The following is a 15,338-nucleotide window of genomic DNA, read 5'->3' on the forward strand; positions in this document are numbered from 1 at the left end:
CAGCAGAGATTATTACAATATAAGCATTTCTAAACACCTGCAGCTTCTTGACTTTCAAAGCATCAGAGCATGCGTTCAGTATGATAAACAAACCGATATTGTTTATATATCATGCTAATAAAAGGCAACACATTAAATACTTCCTTGCACAATGTACACTTAACAGCAGGAAGTCATTGCCCCAATATTTATTTTAAAGTATTTATATGCTGCCTTTATGAATAAAAATTCATCTAGGGCAGATTATGTTTTATTATTTATCTATTCATTACCTGTCCTTTACCCTAAGGTCAAAGGGCGGGTTACAGCATTAAAAAACAATATTAACAACAAATTAAAACAAATTGCAACCATAAAAATAACATGGGTCCTAAAAACATATACCTTGTGTGTCAAAAAAAAAAGCATTCTCCAAAAGCTGTATTTATTGAAGATATCAGATGTAATTCTGTGGAGAGGCAGTTCCACAGTTTAAGGCCGTCACACACCCCCCCCACCGCCAGCTTTGAGGACAGAGGAACTACCAAGAAGGCCTCCGCTGTGCTCTCTTATTTTAAAACAATAGTATATCAACTAACATAATAAAATACCTTCCACAAAACCTCCTAAAGAACAATAAAATAACAATTTCTAGTTCATAAATGCATCGTTCATAACAATATTAGCCAGAATCCAAAGAGCCACTTTAGGAGCTCACTGGCATTTTGGGCTGCTTTTCCTTTGTCTAGCAAAACCTATCACTCCATATCGGAAACTGCTTCTAACAGGTTCAAAAGCACTTTGTCATGTGACATGAAGGGCGATTGCTTCTGTCCAACAAACACTGGTTCAAACTTCCCGTGGGAGTACAAAGTTAAGTTTCAGAGAGCTTTAGATCCTAGCTATTGCATGTAGTCGCTTTTTCATCCCAACAGGAACAAAAAAAAGCACAGAAACAAAAGGAAACACGAAACATTCTTCATGATTGAAGTATTAAGCCACAAGTGTTTTTGTGTTTTTTAAATACCATTTTGTTCCGTGTATAAGACGCACCCTATTTTGGGGGACTCTATAAGACGGCCTCTTATTTTAAACTTCAAAAATTTAGGGGAAAATATAGTCTTATACACATAAAATACGGTATATTCATATGCATATTAGCAACTCTTCACATTTGCAGCATTCAAATAGTAATGAAAATATGAGTTTCCACATTGTGCCAATTCTATCATAAGTTTTTAACATGTTCTGTATTTACTTCCCTACTGCCACTGTAAAAAAGAAGCTGAGCCAGCTTTTCCAGAAGCTTGTACTTCTTCCTTCTATACATTTAATGCAACACTTCAGCTTCAAAATAATTATATTATATTAGCTTTAAATATTCTTCTGCAGACAGAAAAACCATCATTTCTAAATGTCCAAACGCTTTTCATTGTGTCTAAAAGAACTATCATTGAATTGTATAACCCACCATGCATGACTTTCTTAATAGCATTCTTAAAAAATACTATCACCACCACCATGTGATCCTTCAACTTTGGTGATTGTACTACAGCATTTGCCATCTTTCCATTCAGGCATTTACCGTGAAACAATTTGACACTGCTGTGGCTCCGGCAGTGCATTGTTCAACATATTTCTAGAACAATGGAAGGGAGACCAGTTTAACGCTTTAGCTCTGCTGTAACAATTCTAACACAGATTTATTTATTTTTAAATTATAGCACACATGCAAGGGATTTTCCATCCTTCATAAAACTGGTCAAGTTAATGTTTGCTTTTCAAAAGAGGTCATAATGTATTGCTGAAGCCGAACAATTCAACATTGTGATTTATTTATTCCTCCCAAAACAATAACAGGTTGCTGAGTAACACAACACAACGAAGGCTAATTAGGTGTCCCAGGCAATAGTCTTCAATTCTGAATGTGTCTATTCTTGCTCAAAAGCTGTTTCTCATACTTTAGGTGTTTATGCAAGTGTTCCTGGATGACACTGAATATCTGGAGCCACTTCAGTCTGGGTTTAGAGCTGGTTTCAGGACTGAATTGGACTTGGTCACCCTAATGAATGATCGGGAGAGGGACAGGAGTACAACCTTGTTACTCCTACTTGATTTATCATCAATTTTTGATACCACTTACCGTCATGGTATCCTTCTGGATCAAGTGATTAGATTGAGTATCAGAGGTACTATACTACAGTGGTTCTGTCACTATCTGTATGGTTGAGTCTAGAGAGTAGTGTTTGGGGAGTGCTCTGGCAGGGCATAATTTTGTCCCCAGTGCTATTTAAACATCTGTGTGAAGCTATTGGGAGCCAGGGTGGATAAAAATCAATGATTTAAAAATAAATAAATCAGTTTTTTAAAATTTAAATCGGATTTTTTAAAATTTAGATCGGATTTTTAAAATAAAGTGCTTTTGGAGGAAAAATCTTTCTAAAGATAGTTTTCTGTTTAAGTTACATTATAGTCCAAAGGCTATTCATCAGGAAATAAGGATTTGTTTTAAGTTTTTCATGTCTGCTAAAACTCAGTCTACGTTTTTTATTTAAAAAAGTTTAACCACATCAGTTAACAAACATGGGTACATATGCTATAATGTTATTGTTTTAGTTAAATAAATTGTTTAAATTGTTATCAAGAAAATGATTATTTTTCTCCTTCCAATAAAGTACAGCAGAAAAGTGGTCCAAATATAAAGTGTTAACTTATTAAACCTCACAATAATTTCATAATTATCTATCCATTTCTAATAGTATAACCAAATCAGTAATTTTTGATATAACTGTAAAAACTACTCTGAAAAATTATTATTCCAAAAATGAAACCTTCATCTGGTTGTAAATATATTAAGATTATACCAGCAAGAATGAGTCTTTCTGTAAAAAAAATTAAAAAATTAAATCAAGTCTTATTGACTAGTGATTTAAATCAATTTGATTTAAATCAAATCCACCCTGCTGGGAGCTGTCATTAGGAGTTTTGGAGCATGGTGGCATCAGTATGGTGATGACACACAGCTGTGTTTCTCCATAACATCTGTATCAGGAGAGGCTATACAGGCCCTGGATCAATGCATTAATGCAGTGCTGGACTGGAGAAGGACCAGTAAACTGAATTTAAACCCTGGGAAGGTGGAGGCTTTGTGGGTAGGATGGTTCCTGTGCCCAGTATAGGCCAGTTGCCTCTTCTGGAGAGGGTTGCACTCCCCCTAAAGGAGGTGGCGTATGGTTTGGGTCTATTCCTGGAGACGTCTTGTATCTTTTGAGGCCAAAGTAACATCTGCAACTAGGAATGTCTCTTACTAGTTTCGTGTGGTATGCCAGCTATGACTGTATATGGATTGAGATAACGACGGGCTTATACCGAATCAAGCAATTGTCTATAATTTATTCTCATGTTTTATACATATGAAATGTAATAAATAATTCAAATACAATCTATGGCCTTTTAAACTGTGTATGTGAGTTATTGTTTTTGCTCATTTATTATGCTAAATATTTGTGTGTTTTTATATTGCAAACGACCCTTGATCTTCGAATGAAGGGAGGTATAGAAATTTAATAACAATTTTTCACTGATGGGGTTATCAGTTCCCAAGTTTCTCTGCTGCTCCCAAGTTTCTGCAATGATCTATGCCCCTCAGCAAGGCTTCAGGCGAGAAAAACGGTACTACTGCAAGAGAACCTGAAACTTTAAATAAGTCTATATATCATGGGTAGCAACAGGATTGGTATGTGAGAGAGAAATCAATATTGTCATTTCCACCAGCAGGATAAAGCATACTTACCATGGTGGCTGTTTCTTAATTTTGTGTTATGCCACACTCTCCATGCAGGCATTTTGTGTTATACCATGCCTCTCATGGCCTATTCTGTGACTAGTGCAGCGCACACTTAAAATTCAAAATGTGTACACTAGTCCAAAAGGTTGGTATTTCAATAAACTAATGAATTTTGTTCTAACTTTTTTCCAAAGTCCACATCCAATCTTATTAGCTTATCACTGCAGAAATGATTAATATAGACCATGGGTAGGCAAACTAAGGCTCGGGAGCCGGATCCGGCCCAATTGCCTGCTAAATCCAGCCCACGGACGGTCCAGGAATCAGCGTGGGTTATTTGTGGGGCATAGGAATTTGTTCATTCCCCCCCCCCATATAGTCCAGCCCCCCACAAGGTCTAAGGCACAGTGGAGCGGCCCCCTGCTGAAAAAGTTTGCTGACCCCTGATATAGACCGAAGGAAAGAAGTATTTAAATGTTATATTTAGCATACAGCTTATGACAATTTGTTGCTCTTAATTTTTGACACTTCACATTTTATAAAGTTCATATAATAAAATAAGAAGTAACATGATACAAATGACATCATGGTTCTTTCTTGATGTTGGAAACTAAAACCTAGATTTAAAAAATGAACAAAGAAAACTTATAAAAATATAGTTCCTGTCAAACAATTTGCTAACACCACAATGAGCTCCGCAATACGTATTATAATATGTTTCTATTATAGACATTTTATGGGATGTAAAAACATATTTCAGAATAAAGATTGAACAGGGTTATATTTTCAGCAAAGAAGAAAACTGTTTCAGTGCCTCTTATTTTTATTAGAAAAATATTTTGTAAAATCAGTACAAAAGATTAGAAGTTGATTGCCAACAGCTGAAATTTTCTTTAAAGATCAGGATAATAGAGTATATAAATACTAATGTTTAAAACATGCAAACGTTTGCCATAAGGCACAGTGTAGACAGGCACACAATGTTTACCAAAGGATTTCCCCCTCCTGTTCAGGTGGGAACAGATGTTTCTATTTACAGATAGTCACCTTTATCCAGCAGCAGCAATTTATGCACTGAACACAATCTCCAACATATGGATCTGCTGTTACATTGGATAGTAAGCTGTTGTGTGGGCAATGAAAAATTGAATGAACCCCCCTTTCCACCTGAGATTATTAGTTCTATCAGCAGTTCAGTGCTAAATATTTGGCAAGGATACATTTCACCAAGAAAAAGATTTATCAGCACCAATTTTCAAACCAAAAAACAAACCTCAAAGTGAAAACATTGCTTCATTTGCAGTAGCACTCCTGTTTTATGTCATACCTAGCTTGTTTGACTATAAACCTTTTTATCAGGCTGTAGCCACCTCCTTTCCCAAAGGTAAGGAAACTAATCCCCTTCTTCTACAATTAAGCACAAACAATATAATATTTTGGGGAAAAGAAATGACTAATGTCTGAACAAGAGGTTATGGTACACTCAAAATGCATTAGACATGCCATTCAATTGCTGTACTTTTTTCAAATAAAACTATTTTCTTTAGCTTCCTTTGCGGTTCATCTGCTTTTTAGGCAGTATGCAGGTGCCCTTCTTCAGCTTCCTCCTTTCATATACAGTGGTTCCTCGGGTTAAGTACTTAATTCGTTCCGGAGGTCTGTTCTTAACCTGAAACTGTTCTTAACCTGAAGCACCACATTAGCCAATTGGGCCTCCCGCTGCTGCCGTGCCACCGCCACGTGATTTCTGTTCTCATCCTGAAGCAAAGTTCTTAACCCGAGGTAATATTTCTGGGTTAGTGGAGTCTGTAACCTGAAGCGTATGTAACCCGAGGTACCACTGTATTTTGCATCACGTCCATAAGGGCAGTCGTCACTATAAAACTCATTTTTGTCCTTGAGTGAGAGAACTTGAGAGCTGCGCATAGCAGAGAACAGTGCTTTCTGAATTTAAACATCATAAAATTGTAGATTTGGAAGGGACCACGAAAGTCATCTAGTCCAATCCTCTGCAATGCAAGAATCTTTTGCCCATGCTCAGGGTCAAACCCATAACCCCGAGATGAAGAGTCTCGTGCTCTACCGACTGAGGTATCCCAGCAGTCATTCATAAATTTTTGAAGGTTGTGGCACAATTAGACAGGGGTTTGATCCATCAACATTACTAATACAAATTGATTATTTTGCTGCAAGGCAAAAGTAGGCCCTTGAATGACTGCTTCAGTTATTTAAACGTTCCGTGATTAAGAGCTACAGAGAAAGTTTCTGAATAAGGTAGTAGACAGAAAAGTTAGTACAGTGGTACCTCGGGTTAAGTACGTAATTCGTTCCGGAGGTCCGTTCTTAACCTGAAACAGTTCCTAACCTGAAGCACCACTTTAGCTAACGGGGCCTCCCGCTGCAGCTGCACCGCCGGAGCACGATTTCTGTTCTCATCCTGAAGCAAAGTTCTTAACCTGAGGTACTATTTCTGGGTTAGCAGAGTCTGTAACCTGAAGTGTCGGTAACCTGAGGTACCACTGTATTTTTAAATAGGAAAAAATGTATTTACTGGTTTGTGAAACTGACCCAAAGAATTGTAACAACAGAAAGAACTGGGCAAGGGGCAGGAACTGCTTAAACATGGAACCTGGCAAGCAGAACTTTGGGCAACAGGTTTCTGTTTCCAAATCCCATTGTACAAAAATGGTGCTCAACACAAAGGAATGAAAATTTATCTACTTAGCACTTGGTGCTGAATATGGGAGTTCCCAACACTTCACTGGGAACCATGTTCACAGAGAACTGGGAAATCAGCACTCTTAGCCTTAAGAGCATTACTTACTTGGGAAGTAAGAGTGACTCTTCAGCCTTTCAAAGAGGGAATCAGCCTGACAGTACTGATAATTTGTTGGGCAGTTAGGAATGTGTGTGTTATGTGCACACACCAGCAAGCAGGCAGGCTGTTACATAAACCTAATTATCACAATCGTACTTTCAGACACAACAGATTCACATTTACAAGAAACCAACATCCAAACTAAAAGCAAAAAAATAATCAAGCAGCAAAAGGAAACACTCAAATTAAATTGCATTTATATATGATCAAGGAACAGGAACATAAAAGTACAAAATTTACATAAATGAAGTAAAAGCTTAAAATTTGTTCAAGATAACGGCCTGTCTCACACACAATGCTAAAATATGTGGGGAAAAGGAAGGAGTCCAAGTACAGTGGAACCTCGGGTTGCAAACGTGATCCATGCAGGAGGCATGTTCACAACCCGCAGCGTTCACAACCCGCAGCGCCGCGTCTGCGCGTGACGTGATTCGGCACTTCTGCACATGTGTAAAGCGTGATTTAGTGGTTCTGCACGAGCGCCGAAACACAGAAGTAACGTTCCGGTACTTCTGGGTTTGGCGCGTCCGTAACCTGAAAACGCGCAACCCACTGCATTCACAACCCAAAGTATGACTAAAGCCTTGGGTTTAAGCACTCATTCTTCCCTTCCCTTCCTATGGGGCTAAAAGAAGGAATATATGCTAGCATGTACTTTTCATTTCCATTAACCCAGACTTCTTGTTAATAGCAAATTAAAAACTTGTTTAAAATGCTGGTTAGTTAAACAAGCCAGCTTCATAATGGTTTGAAGATGGCTTGTTTCAAAAACTTATCATAGTTTTAATCCACAGTCTCTGATTCTCAATAGCAAACGCAGATTAGCTGGAAACCAAAGTCCCCTCAGCTGCATGAGGGGAGGGGAGAGGCACAGAAAGCCAAGGCTTTGCTCAATCTTGTTCCAGCTTGTGCAAATAGCAGTAAACCATGGTTTAGCATTATGTGCCAGTCAGCCCAGTAATAAAATTTCACAAGATTTAAAAATTCATTTCACAGCAGAATGTTTATACAGTTATGGCAATAAATAAATATAAAAAACCACTGAACTAAAACCTTGTAAATAAAGTCCCCCTAAGCATTCCAATTCATAACTTTGTCATAATCTTGAATTCTCTGTTTTATGTGAGAAAGCTTTTTCTTTAGATATTCACAACGTTCTTTTTTCTCAAGAAATGTGGGATCCTGCAATACAGAGAATAAACAGATCAGTAATTTATTTTGTGGAAGCCTGCAGAGGTAGGTGGGTCAAGTCACAAAGGGTAATTTCAATAAATCTCATTAAGTGTTATATTGTTTTGCTGGGTTTCTTTTATATTTTGTCAGCAAACCTTAACATTTGAGATGGGGAAGCAATACATTTAAATGTATACATGCAATGAATATTTTTTTAAAAAATAATCCAATGCCAGAATAATGAAAACTTAAATCTAGGGCAAGTTCTTATCCTGGAAGGTCATGTTAACCACATTGTGGATGGAAACTAGTATTTGAATGGAAACCCACTAGTTATGCATTTCAGCCTTATCAATGGAACTGCCTGCAAGAACTGATACCACGCCCTTTTCTGATGCCCCTTCTTCAAATTCTCTCTCAAAATCCACCTTTTATGTGAAGACTTTTAAGCAAAGTCCTCATCTCCAACCCAAACAAAGCTGAAGTACGTGCAACTAATATGGACACATGGTCTTCCTGTTGACCCTCCCCTTCATTCTTATTCCCTACCTCTCTGCCCTTTGCCTTCTTTGTGCCACAATTTACTATGTAAATCAACTCAGGACAGGGGTATTTTTGTTACTGCTCTGTTAAAACATTATGCACATTGACAATCAGTAATTACATAAATAAGTAGATATGAGAACTCACATTCTTTTTCTTTCTATACTGTTGCAAAACATTTGCAATTCTGTCATGTTCCTGTAGAGGGGGAAAAACAGCATTTCAAAATATCCTGTCTATTATATCCACAAATAATATATTAATTTTCTTCTGTCCTAATATTTTTTTATGTAACCATAGTACAAGTTCAGAGTACCATTCCTAGAGAGGTCATCTGCTTTGCTAGGTTGAAACTGCAGGAGCTGAACAACAGCAAAACTCTATTACAACTAAACTATATTAATCCTGAATATTGCTACTTTAGTTCAAAAATTGGTGGTCCTTCTGGTTTTGAAGGGAATGGGAGAAAAGGGAGCATGTGGTGGTTAGGTAAATGTAAAGGGACCCCTGACCATTAGGCCCAGTCGTGACTGACTCTGGGATTGCGGCGCTCATCTCACTTTATTGGCCAAGGGAGCCGGCGTACAGCTTCCGGGTCATGTGGCGAGCATGACTAAGCCTCTTCTGGTGAACCAGAGCAGCACACGGAAACGCCGTTTACCTTCCCGCCGGAGTGGTACCTATTTATCTACTTGCACTTTGACGTGCTTTCAAACTGCTAGGTTGGCAGAAGCAGGGACCAAGCAACGGGAGCTCACCCCATCACGGGGATTCGAACCGCCGACCTTCTGATCGGCAAGTCCTAGGCTCTATGGTTTAACCCACAGCGCCACCCGCGTCCCATGTGGTGGTTACTAGTAATCTAATAATTTCGCAGCTAGGCGAATGACAGTAAACTACCAAGTACTTTTCTGCTGCTACCTCAAGCAACAATTTTCTGCAGCAACCAAACTAAAATGTCTTTGGCTTGCTAAATGTAAAGGATAATGGTGATCCAATGTCTAGGTTGCCATGTGACTCCAGCCAAAACCGCTTATAAATGCAAATTTTAAATCCATGCTCAATTAAGTACTTACAAGAGTGTTTCCAGGCTGCTGAGGAAGCTTCTGCATCAACGCATCTAGCTCATCAAATTTCTTTAAGACTGCATGAACCTCAGCAGAAAGCTCTTTATATTCAGAAAACTGATCATTAAACACAGCTTTATATCGGTCTCTTTCCTCATCTGAACGAATTGCTGGGTATTTCCTGTAAGAAACTATAATTAGTCCTACAGGATCAACCATCTATGTAAGCTTCAAATGTATGCATTATGGATTTTTGAAAAGAAAAAAAAAACCTTGTAAAAGTGTATTGCCACATGAAAATTGTGACTCAAATTAGAAAAGACTTCAACAATCTTAGATTACCTCCCACCCTCTGTAGAGTACAACTTGGTTTATTTAGTCAAATCACCTGGACTGTTTCCCAAACAATTTCATTGGTTATAACCTGGATGGCAGGCTAATTGCAGACTCTGCTTTAGAAGAAGAAGTTTGGGTTTGGCAATATGTCAACAATAAAATTGTTATTGGCACTTGATACTAAGTGATTCAAACTCAAAAGTTTAAAGAGAACATTTTTTTAATTAACAGAAATCAATATGGGAAGTCTCCTTTGCATGATGTAATATGAAATGCTTTATAGCTAAAAACTATGCACTCAAAATCAATATCTGCAAGAACAGAATGGAACCACTGCTGTGCAAGGCATTGATTTCCTGATACAGTTCTAATATGAAAATATAATTAGGTGGTTAAAAGTCAGCAATAATATAGAAACAAACCTTTTCCCACCAAACACAAAGTCACCTAATTTAAGCCATGGTTAAACCAAAAAGCCCCTCATTATTCATGGTTTCCTGTTTAATCCAAACTGGAAAATGATGATTACCAGCTTCAGAACAAACCATGTTATCACACCAACTTCAAACCAATGTTTAATATCCTGACTTGTTCCAAAGCAAGTAAATGTAATTCCCTAGTTTGGATGAAATGAGAAATTATGACTAGCTGAAGACTCCCTGGTTTGTTTGCTAATGCTGTGAAGGCAGGAGCAAAAGCTCACATCTCAATTCATTCATATATTATTAAGCTAAGATGTGATCATCTGTAGTCGGTCATTGGGATTTATGACTCCAAGAGAAAGCTTCAAAAGGAAGGTTGCAGAGAGACTCACGCTAAGTAGTCTGGCATCACTATAGGTTTAGGAATATGTCCTGCAGGTATATGGCCATTGAGTAGTTCAGGTTTCAGTTCCACAGACTTGAAGTTCTTTGCGTTTGTTGCTACTTTGGGACTGCCATCTTCATACTATGTAAAATGGATATTATCAGTCAATAACAGTCAGTAAATCCACTTTAAACAGCACTAATTTAGCATGGAGTAGAGTGATCAGACATAAGAGTGCAATTCTATCACATACACCTCACCCCCAGGTTGATGGGAGAGGATTATGATAGTTGCCTCTCTGGTGGCCCCTGTTGTCAGTGTGTCTCAACCTTTACCTATTTTATCCGAATTCTTGTTGAAACTAAAGTAGTTCAGGCCCTGAAAGTACTCAGCATTTGAATATAGAAAAAAAAAGTGTTGTTCTTACCATCCTTTTTGGTGCAAAAGATTGCGTCGTTATCATCTAATAAAAAACCAAAAACATCATCATTAAGTGTGCAAATGTAGACAATAAAAGCCTTAACACGCAGACATCTGGGGTGAAAAAAAACAGCAAAAAGAGATTGCGCTTCTTCCTAAATCCAACCAGTGGAAAGAGGTGCAAACTGTTTCTATCCTTCCTTGGAACCTCACTGGTAGTGTCTGCTAATATAGTTCCTCTTCATCTTTCTTTGAAAATGTCCCAGCTATTCTGGATTTTCAGGAAAAATGAAGGAGAAGAAGCTCTGTCCTGCTCTTCTTTCCCCTTCTGACAGAATTAGGGAAGAGGAAAGGACCAAAAGATTCCCCTGTCTGTTTTTGGTGCTAGGCCATCTGGAAGCAGCAATGGTATATTTTGACTCTCCTTTGAAAGTAGGAAGCAGAGAAACTTGGGAGGAGGTGCTCTCAGATCCTGGAATGTTGCAAGGCAGCAAAGTTTAATCTCTGGTCAAAAGCACCGATATATGTCTCCACAAGACAATGTAGTATCAGTGTAGTTAACACTGCTGAAGGTATGCTAACAAGTATTGTTTTTGATTAGGTGCATACGCAAGCAAACTCCACCTATTATACTGACATTATGTGGTCCCATACACAGAACCCCAACAAAGTATATATTACTTGAACTCAATTCTGTTTAGGCGAAATTCTTCATAGACTCACAGAATTGTAGAGTTGGGAGGGTCATCTAGTCCAGCCCCCTGCAATGCAGGAATCTTTTTGCCTGTGGGGCATAAACCTACAACCCTGAGATTAAGAGTCTCATGTTCTACCAAGTGAGGCTCATCCTTGCATGAACAATGTTCATTTCAGAATTATATGCAAAAAGTTGCACATAGTTAATATTAAGATAATCTATAAAACTCCAAAGGCCTCAAATCAGGTCCTTAGTTTAGTGATGCAACTGTTACAGAAGCAAGTACAACAGTAAGGAGACATAACATCTACATAGTGGGCTCGTTCAGATGTATTTATCTTAGCTGATTAAGCCAAATTCTGCACAAGCCTTGTGCCTAGGTGCTCTGTTTCATGTTGCCCCTTCCTTCCTCCTTTTTTTGGCATGCCATAATTCAACAATCAACTTGTTTTTATTATTGCTTGTAAGCCGCTCTGAGCCTGGCCTTGGCTGGGGAGGGCGGGGTATAAATAAAAATTATTATTATTATTATTATTATTAACAATCCCTGGATTAGTGAAATATGGTTTCCTTTGCTTTCCAATAGTTGCTGAGATTAGAAGCAGGCAGATTATTTCAGTCCTGGTTATCGAAGTTTCCTGCTTGTACTGCAATGGGATTTTTTTGGTTAATAATTGTTTACTTACACAAAGGAGGGATGGGGTAGCAAGGGGACAAAAGACACAAGCACATGGTTTTAGGACACCTTGGCTTTAGTAAATTGAGATTTATGTGTCTGATCCAGGCCAGTGAATAAATGACAGTAACTATTTTACAAACTAAATGTATGGTAGGAACAACTGTTTTCTACAGAACTTACCTCTTGTTGCATAAGCTCTCGCTGTTTCCGTGCACTTTCATGCCTCCATAGTTTTAGGCAAACGATTGCGCCAACAAGATAGATTATCATTGTTACAAACAAGAAGATAATTGCAGCTGTCTGCCCCCCTTCTATACGGCAAAACATTGCGTTCATTGGTGTATTAAATAATGGGTAGTAGCAAAGTCCTCCTCTGTTAGCATCGTTCACATAGACTATCGCAGCTGACATATACAAAATAAACAAGGCAACATTAATTCCAAACTCGGTTAAAGGCCACCAGTGGGAATCTAGAAGAATTGTCCTGTAATACATGGACATACCAAGTACTAGAATTATAACAGTCACTATCCAAACAAGTGCTGCAAGAACAAGAACGAAAGGGGTTTTAGGCCCACTGTAGTAATAGCCACCATACATGCTGCTTCCCCCTCCATATCCATACATGCTGCTTGCCCCATGTGGCTGAGAGTAGCCATACAAGTTGTACCACTCATTGTCCTTGTGAATGTAAGCTGTAACGCAGGCAAACACAGCTGCACCCAACAGCAGTTCGGCAACTCCCAGGATCCTGAGCAAGCCGGCCCAAGATTTCATGTAAGAGTATCTCAAATTAAAGGCTTCTACTTTCTCACTGTATGCTAGAACAGTTTGTGTGTGCCTGTCTAGGGAGCCGTAGGGATCTTGTGGAAGCATAGCTTCAGCTTCTTTCCGTGAATTGTAGGTTCCCCCCGATCCTCCATAAGGATACTGGTATGAGCTTGGAACTGAAGTATGGCCTGGCTTCACCGGAGTAAGTGTTGGAGATGATGGTGGAGAGCATTCAGCTCCACCAGAAATCGCAGCTACTGGCTTATTCCATTCAGGGCCGTCTCTTTTCCCTTTGAAGAAGTTTTTCCACGAGTCCGGAATGAATTTTCTCACTGGTTTAAGATCAGAGGCTCCAGCAGTTTCTTCGCTGTCACTTGGATAAAATTCAGGGCCAAAGGGTGGCTGTAGTGGAAGAGGTGGTGGCAAGGGATCTGTGTTAAGTATGTGTCCAGCATCTTGAAAATCCCTTTCAGCATCTTCTTCTGAAGAATAATCCACATTCACTTCATCATAATGGACTGACCGACTGTGTTGTCCTGGTCTGCGCTCTGACGATGCATTCCTTGAAGACATTTGTGGTCCTTTCCCCTGTTTCAGAAATCAAAAGAGTGAAAAGATTCCTTTTCATTTCCTGGTTTCACATATACTGTGCTTGACAAAAGGAAAAGCAAACTGAATTCCTGCTTTGAGAGTCTGCAAAAAAAAACAACAACCCCAACATCTTCTAAAGTCCTTAAATCTTCTAAAGAAAACACAGCTGATATATTTTTCTTCTTCTATCATTATAATTTAAAAAAACAAAACAAACCAAGCCATTTAATCAGTTTTTGACTGGACTTCTAAACCAAAACCAAGGCATGTGAATCTATTAACAGAGTACCTTTGACTACATGAAGAATGCTAGCACTATACACAGGATTAAGAGTTAAGGCTTCCCGAGCAGAGGGCAAAACGTTAACTATACTCACAGTTCCACCATCTTACAGAAAATCATAAATATGTGTGCACAGGAAGCAGGAGTCACGCACATAACGGGTATCAGCGTCAAGCCACCTAAGAAAACAATGGCTAGCTAGTCGGTTACACCATTACCCCACCCCTTTCCCTTGTTTTCCCTATACACAAGGAGGCCCAGCTTCGCCAGAAACTTCGGGCGTGCAGTCAAGAGAAAACTACGCCCCGCGTCTCTCACCTACATTTATGAGGGTCGCAGCCTTCAAGCTGCGCTTCCGCGATTCCAGCTCGGCGCCCACGTACCTGGGAGTAAGTCTCAGTGGCTTCACAAGGGGACTTCGTTCTGAGCAGCCAGATATTGGAGCGCACTGGACGCCTCTCAGAAATGGGAACTCCCGGGCTCTTCAAGTCCCGCTTTTCGCCCGGGCACTTTTCTCCCAAGGCTCAACCAACGACCACAGCACCTTCCTGCCGCCGCCTCACTCGCAACCACACCTCGCGGGCGCCCTGCGCTCCCACAACCACCGGGAGCGGAACCCAGAAGGCGCCTTTTTCTTTCTGGCGCAGCGCAGCCTCACCGCGCTCAGCCTTTCTCTACGCAGCTTTCCTGCCCCAGGAGAGACTTGCAAGCTGGCTTCAGGCGGGGAAGGAATGCGCAAAAATCCCGGGAATGACGAGGTTCCTTCTTCCGCCTTCCCGGCGAGGTTTCTTTCCCTCAGCGGCTCTGCCAAAGAGAACCGTCCCCTCCCGCGCGTCATGCGCTCATGTCCTCGTCGCGAATGAGGCGCAGCCTACCTGCCCGCCCGCTCCAGGTAGAGCGGCTCTCCTGCTAGGCTGCCCCCACCGGCTGAAAGGGTTGCTGCTTCCGCTTGACGAAGATTTTGCTCCACGCGAGAGGCGCTTCCCCGCCCCCCAATCTTTTGTACCCCCCATCCACCGCGTGGAAGGTGTAGAGTGGGCCCTCAACTCAAGTCTCCAACCTGTTAACCCCTACAAAGTTGAAGTCAATTCATTGACCAGCTGGGCGAATTTATGGGAGAGTAAATACCACAGTTTTGTTTAGACTTGCAGATTATGCAAGTGGGCAAAGAAGCAGGCACTGTATGGTGGGGGCAGGGAAATAGCCTTTTAAAGGTCCTTTGGGCCAGTTGCACTTTTTGGATGCAGTTGAAATGACTTGTGGCCCAAAGGCAAGTTTATCTAACACACGCTGTACCTGCTTCAGTTTTATAAACATCTAAAAATCA

The 15,338-nt window shown here is 39.9% G+C and overlaps 1 protein-coding gene across 2 annotated transcripts; it reads right to left on the reverse strand.

Moving 5' to 3' along the window:
- Positions 1-6,824: 6,824 nt before the first annotated feature.
- On the reverse strand, positions 6,825-14,946 carry MARVELD2 (MARVEL domain containing 2). 2 transcript variants are annotated; one of them, XM_053409196.1, is made up of 8 exons: positions 14,395-14,946; positions 14,106-14,190; positions 12,547-13,725; positions 10,998-11,033; positions 10,578-10,711; positions 9,437-9,608; positions 8,508-8,558; positions 6,825-7,826 (listed from the first exon to the last, which is right to left on the reverse strand). In XM_053409196.1, the coding sequence occupies exons 3-8, from the start codon at positions 13,708-13,710 to the stop codon at positions 7,716-7,718; spliced, it is 1,668 nt and encodes a 555-aa protein (XP_053265171.1). In that variant the 5' UTR covers positions 13,711-13,725; positions 14,106-14,190; positions 14,395-14,946; the 3' UTR covers positions 6,825-7,715. The 2 variants fall into 2 exon arrangements, with proteins under 2 accessions (XP_053265171.1, XP_053265169.1); XM_053409194.1 differs by lacking the exon at positions 14,106-14,190.
- Between the last annotated feature and the right edge of the window lie 392 nt (positions 14,947-15,338).

Source organism: Podarcis raffonei, chromosome 11 (genome assembly GCF_027172205.1).
Source record: "Podarcis raffonei isolate rPodRaf1 chromosome 11, rPodRaf1.pri, whole genome shotgun sequence".
Taxonomy (NCBI): domain Eukaryota; kingdom Metazoa; phylum Chordata; class Lepidosauria; order Squamata; family Lacertidae; genus Podarcis; species Podarcis raffonei.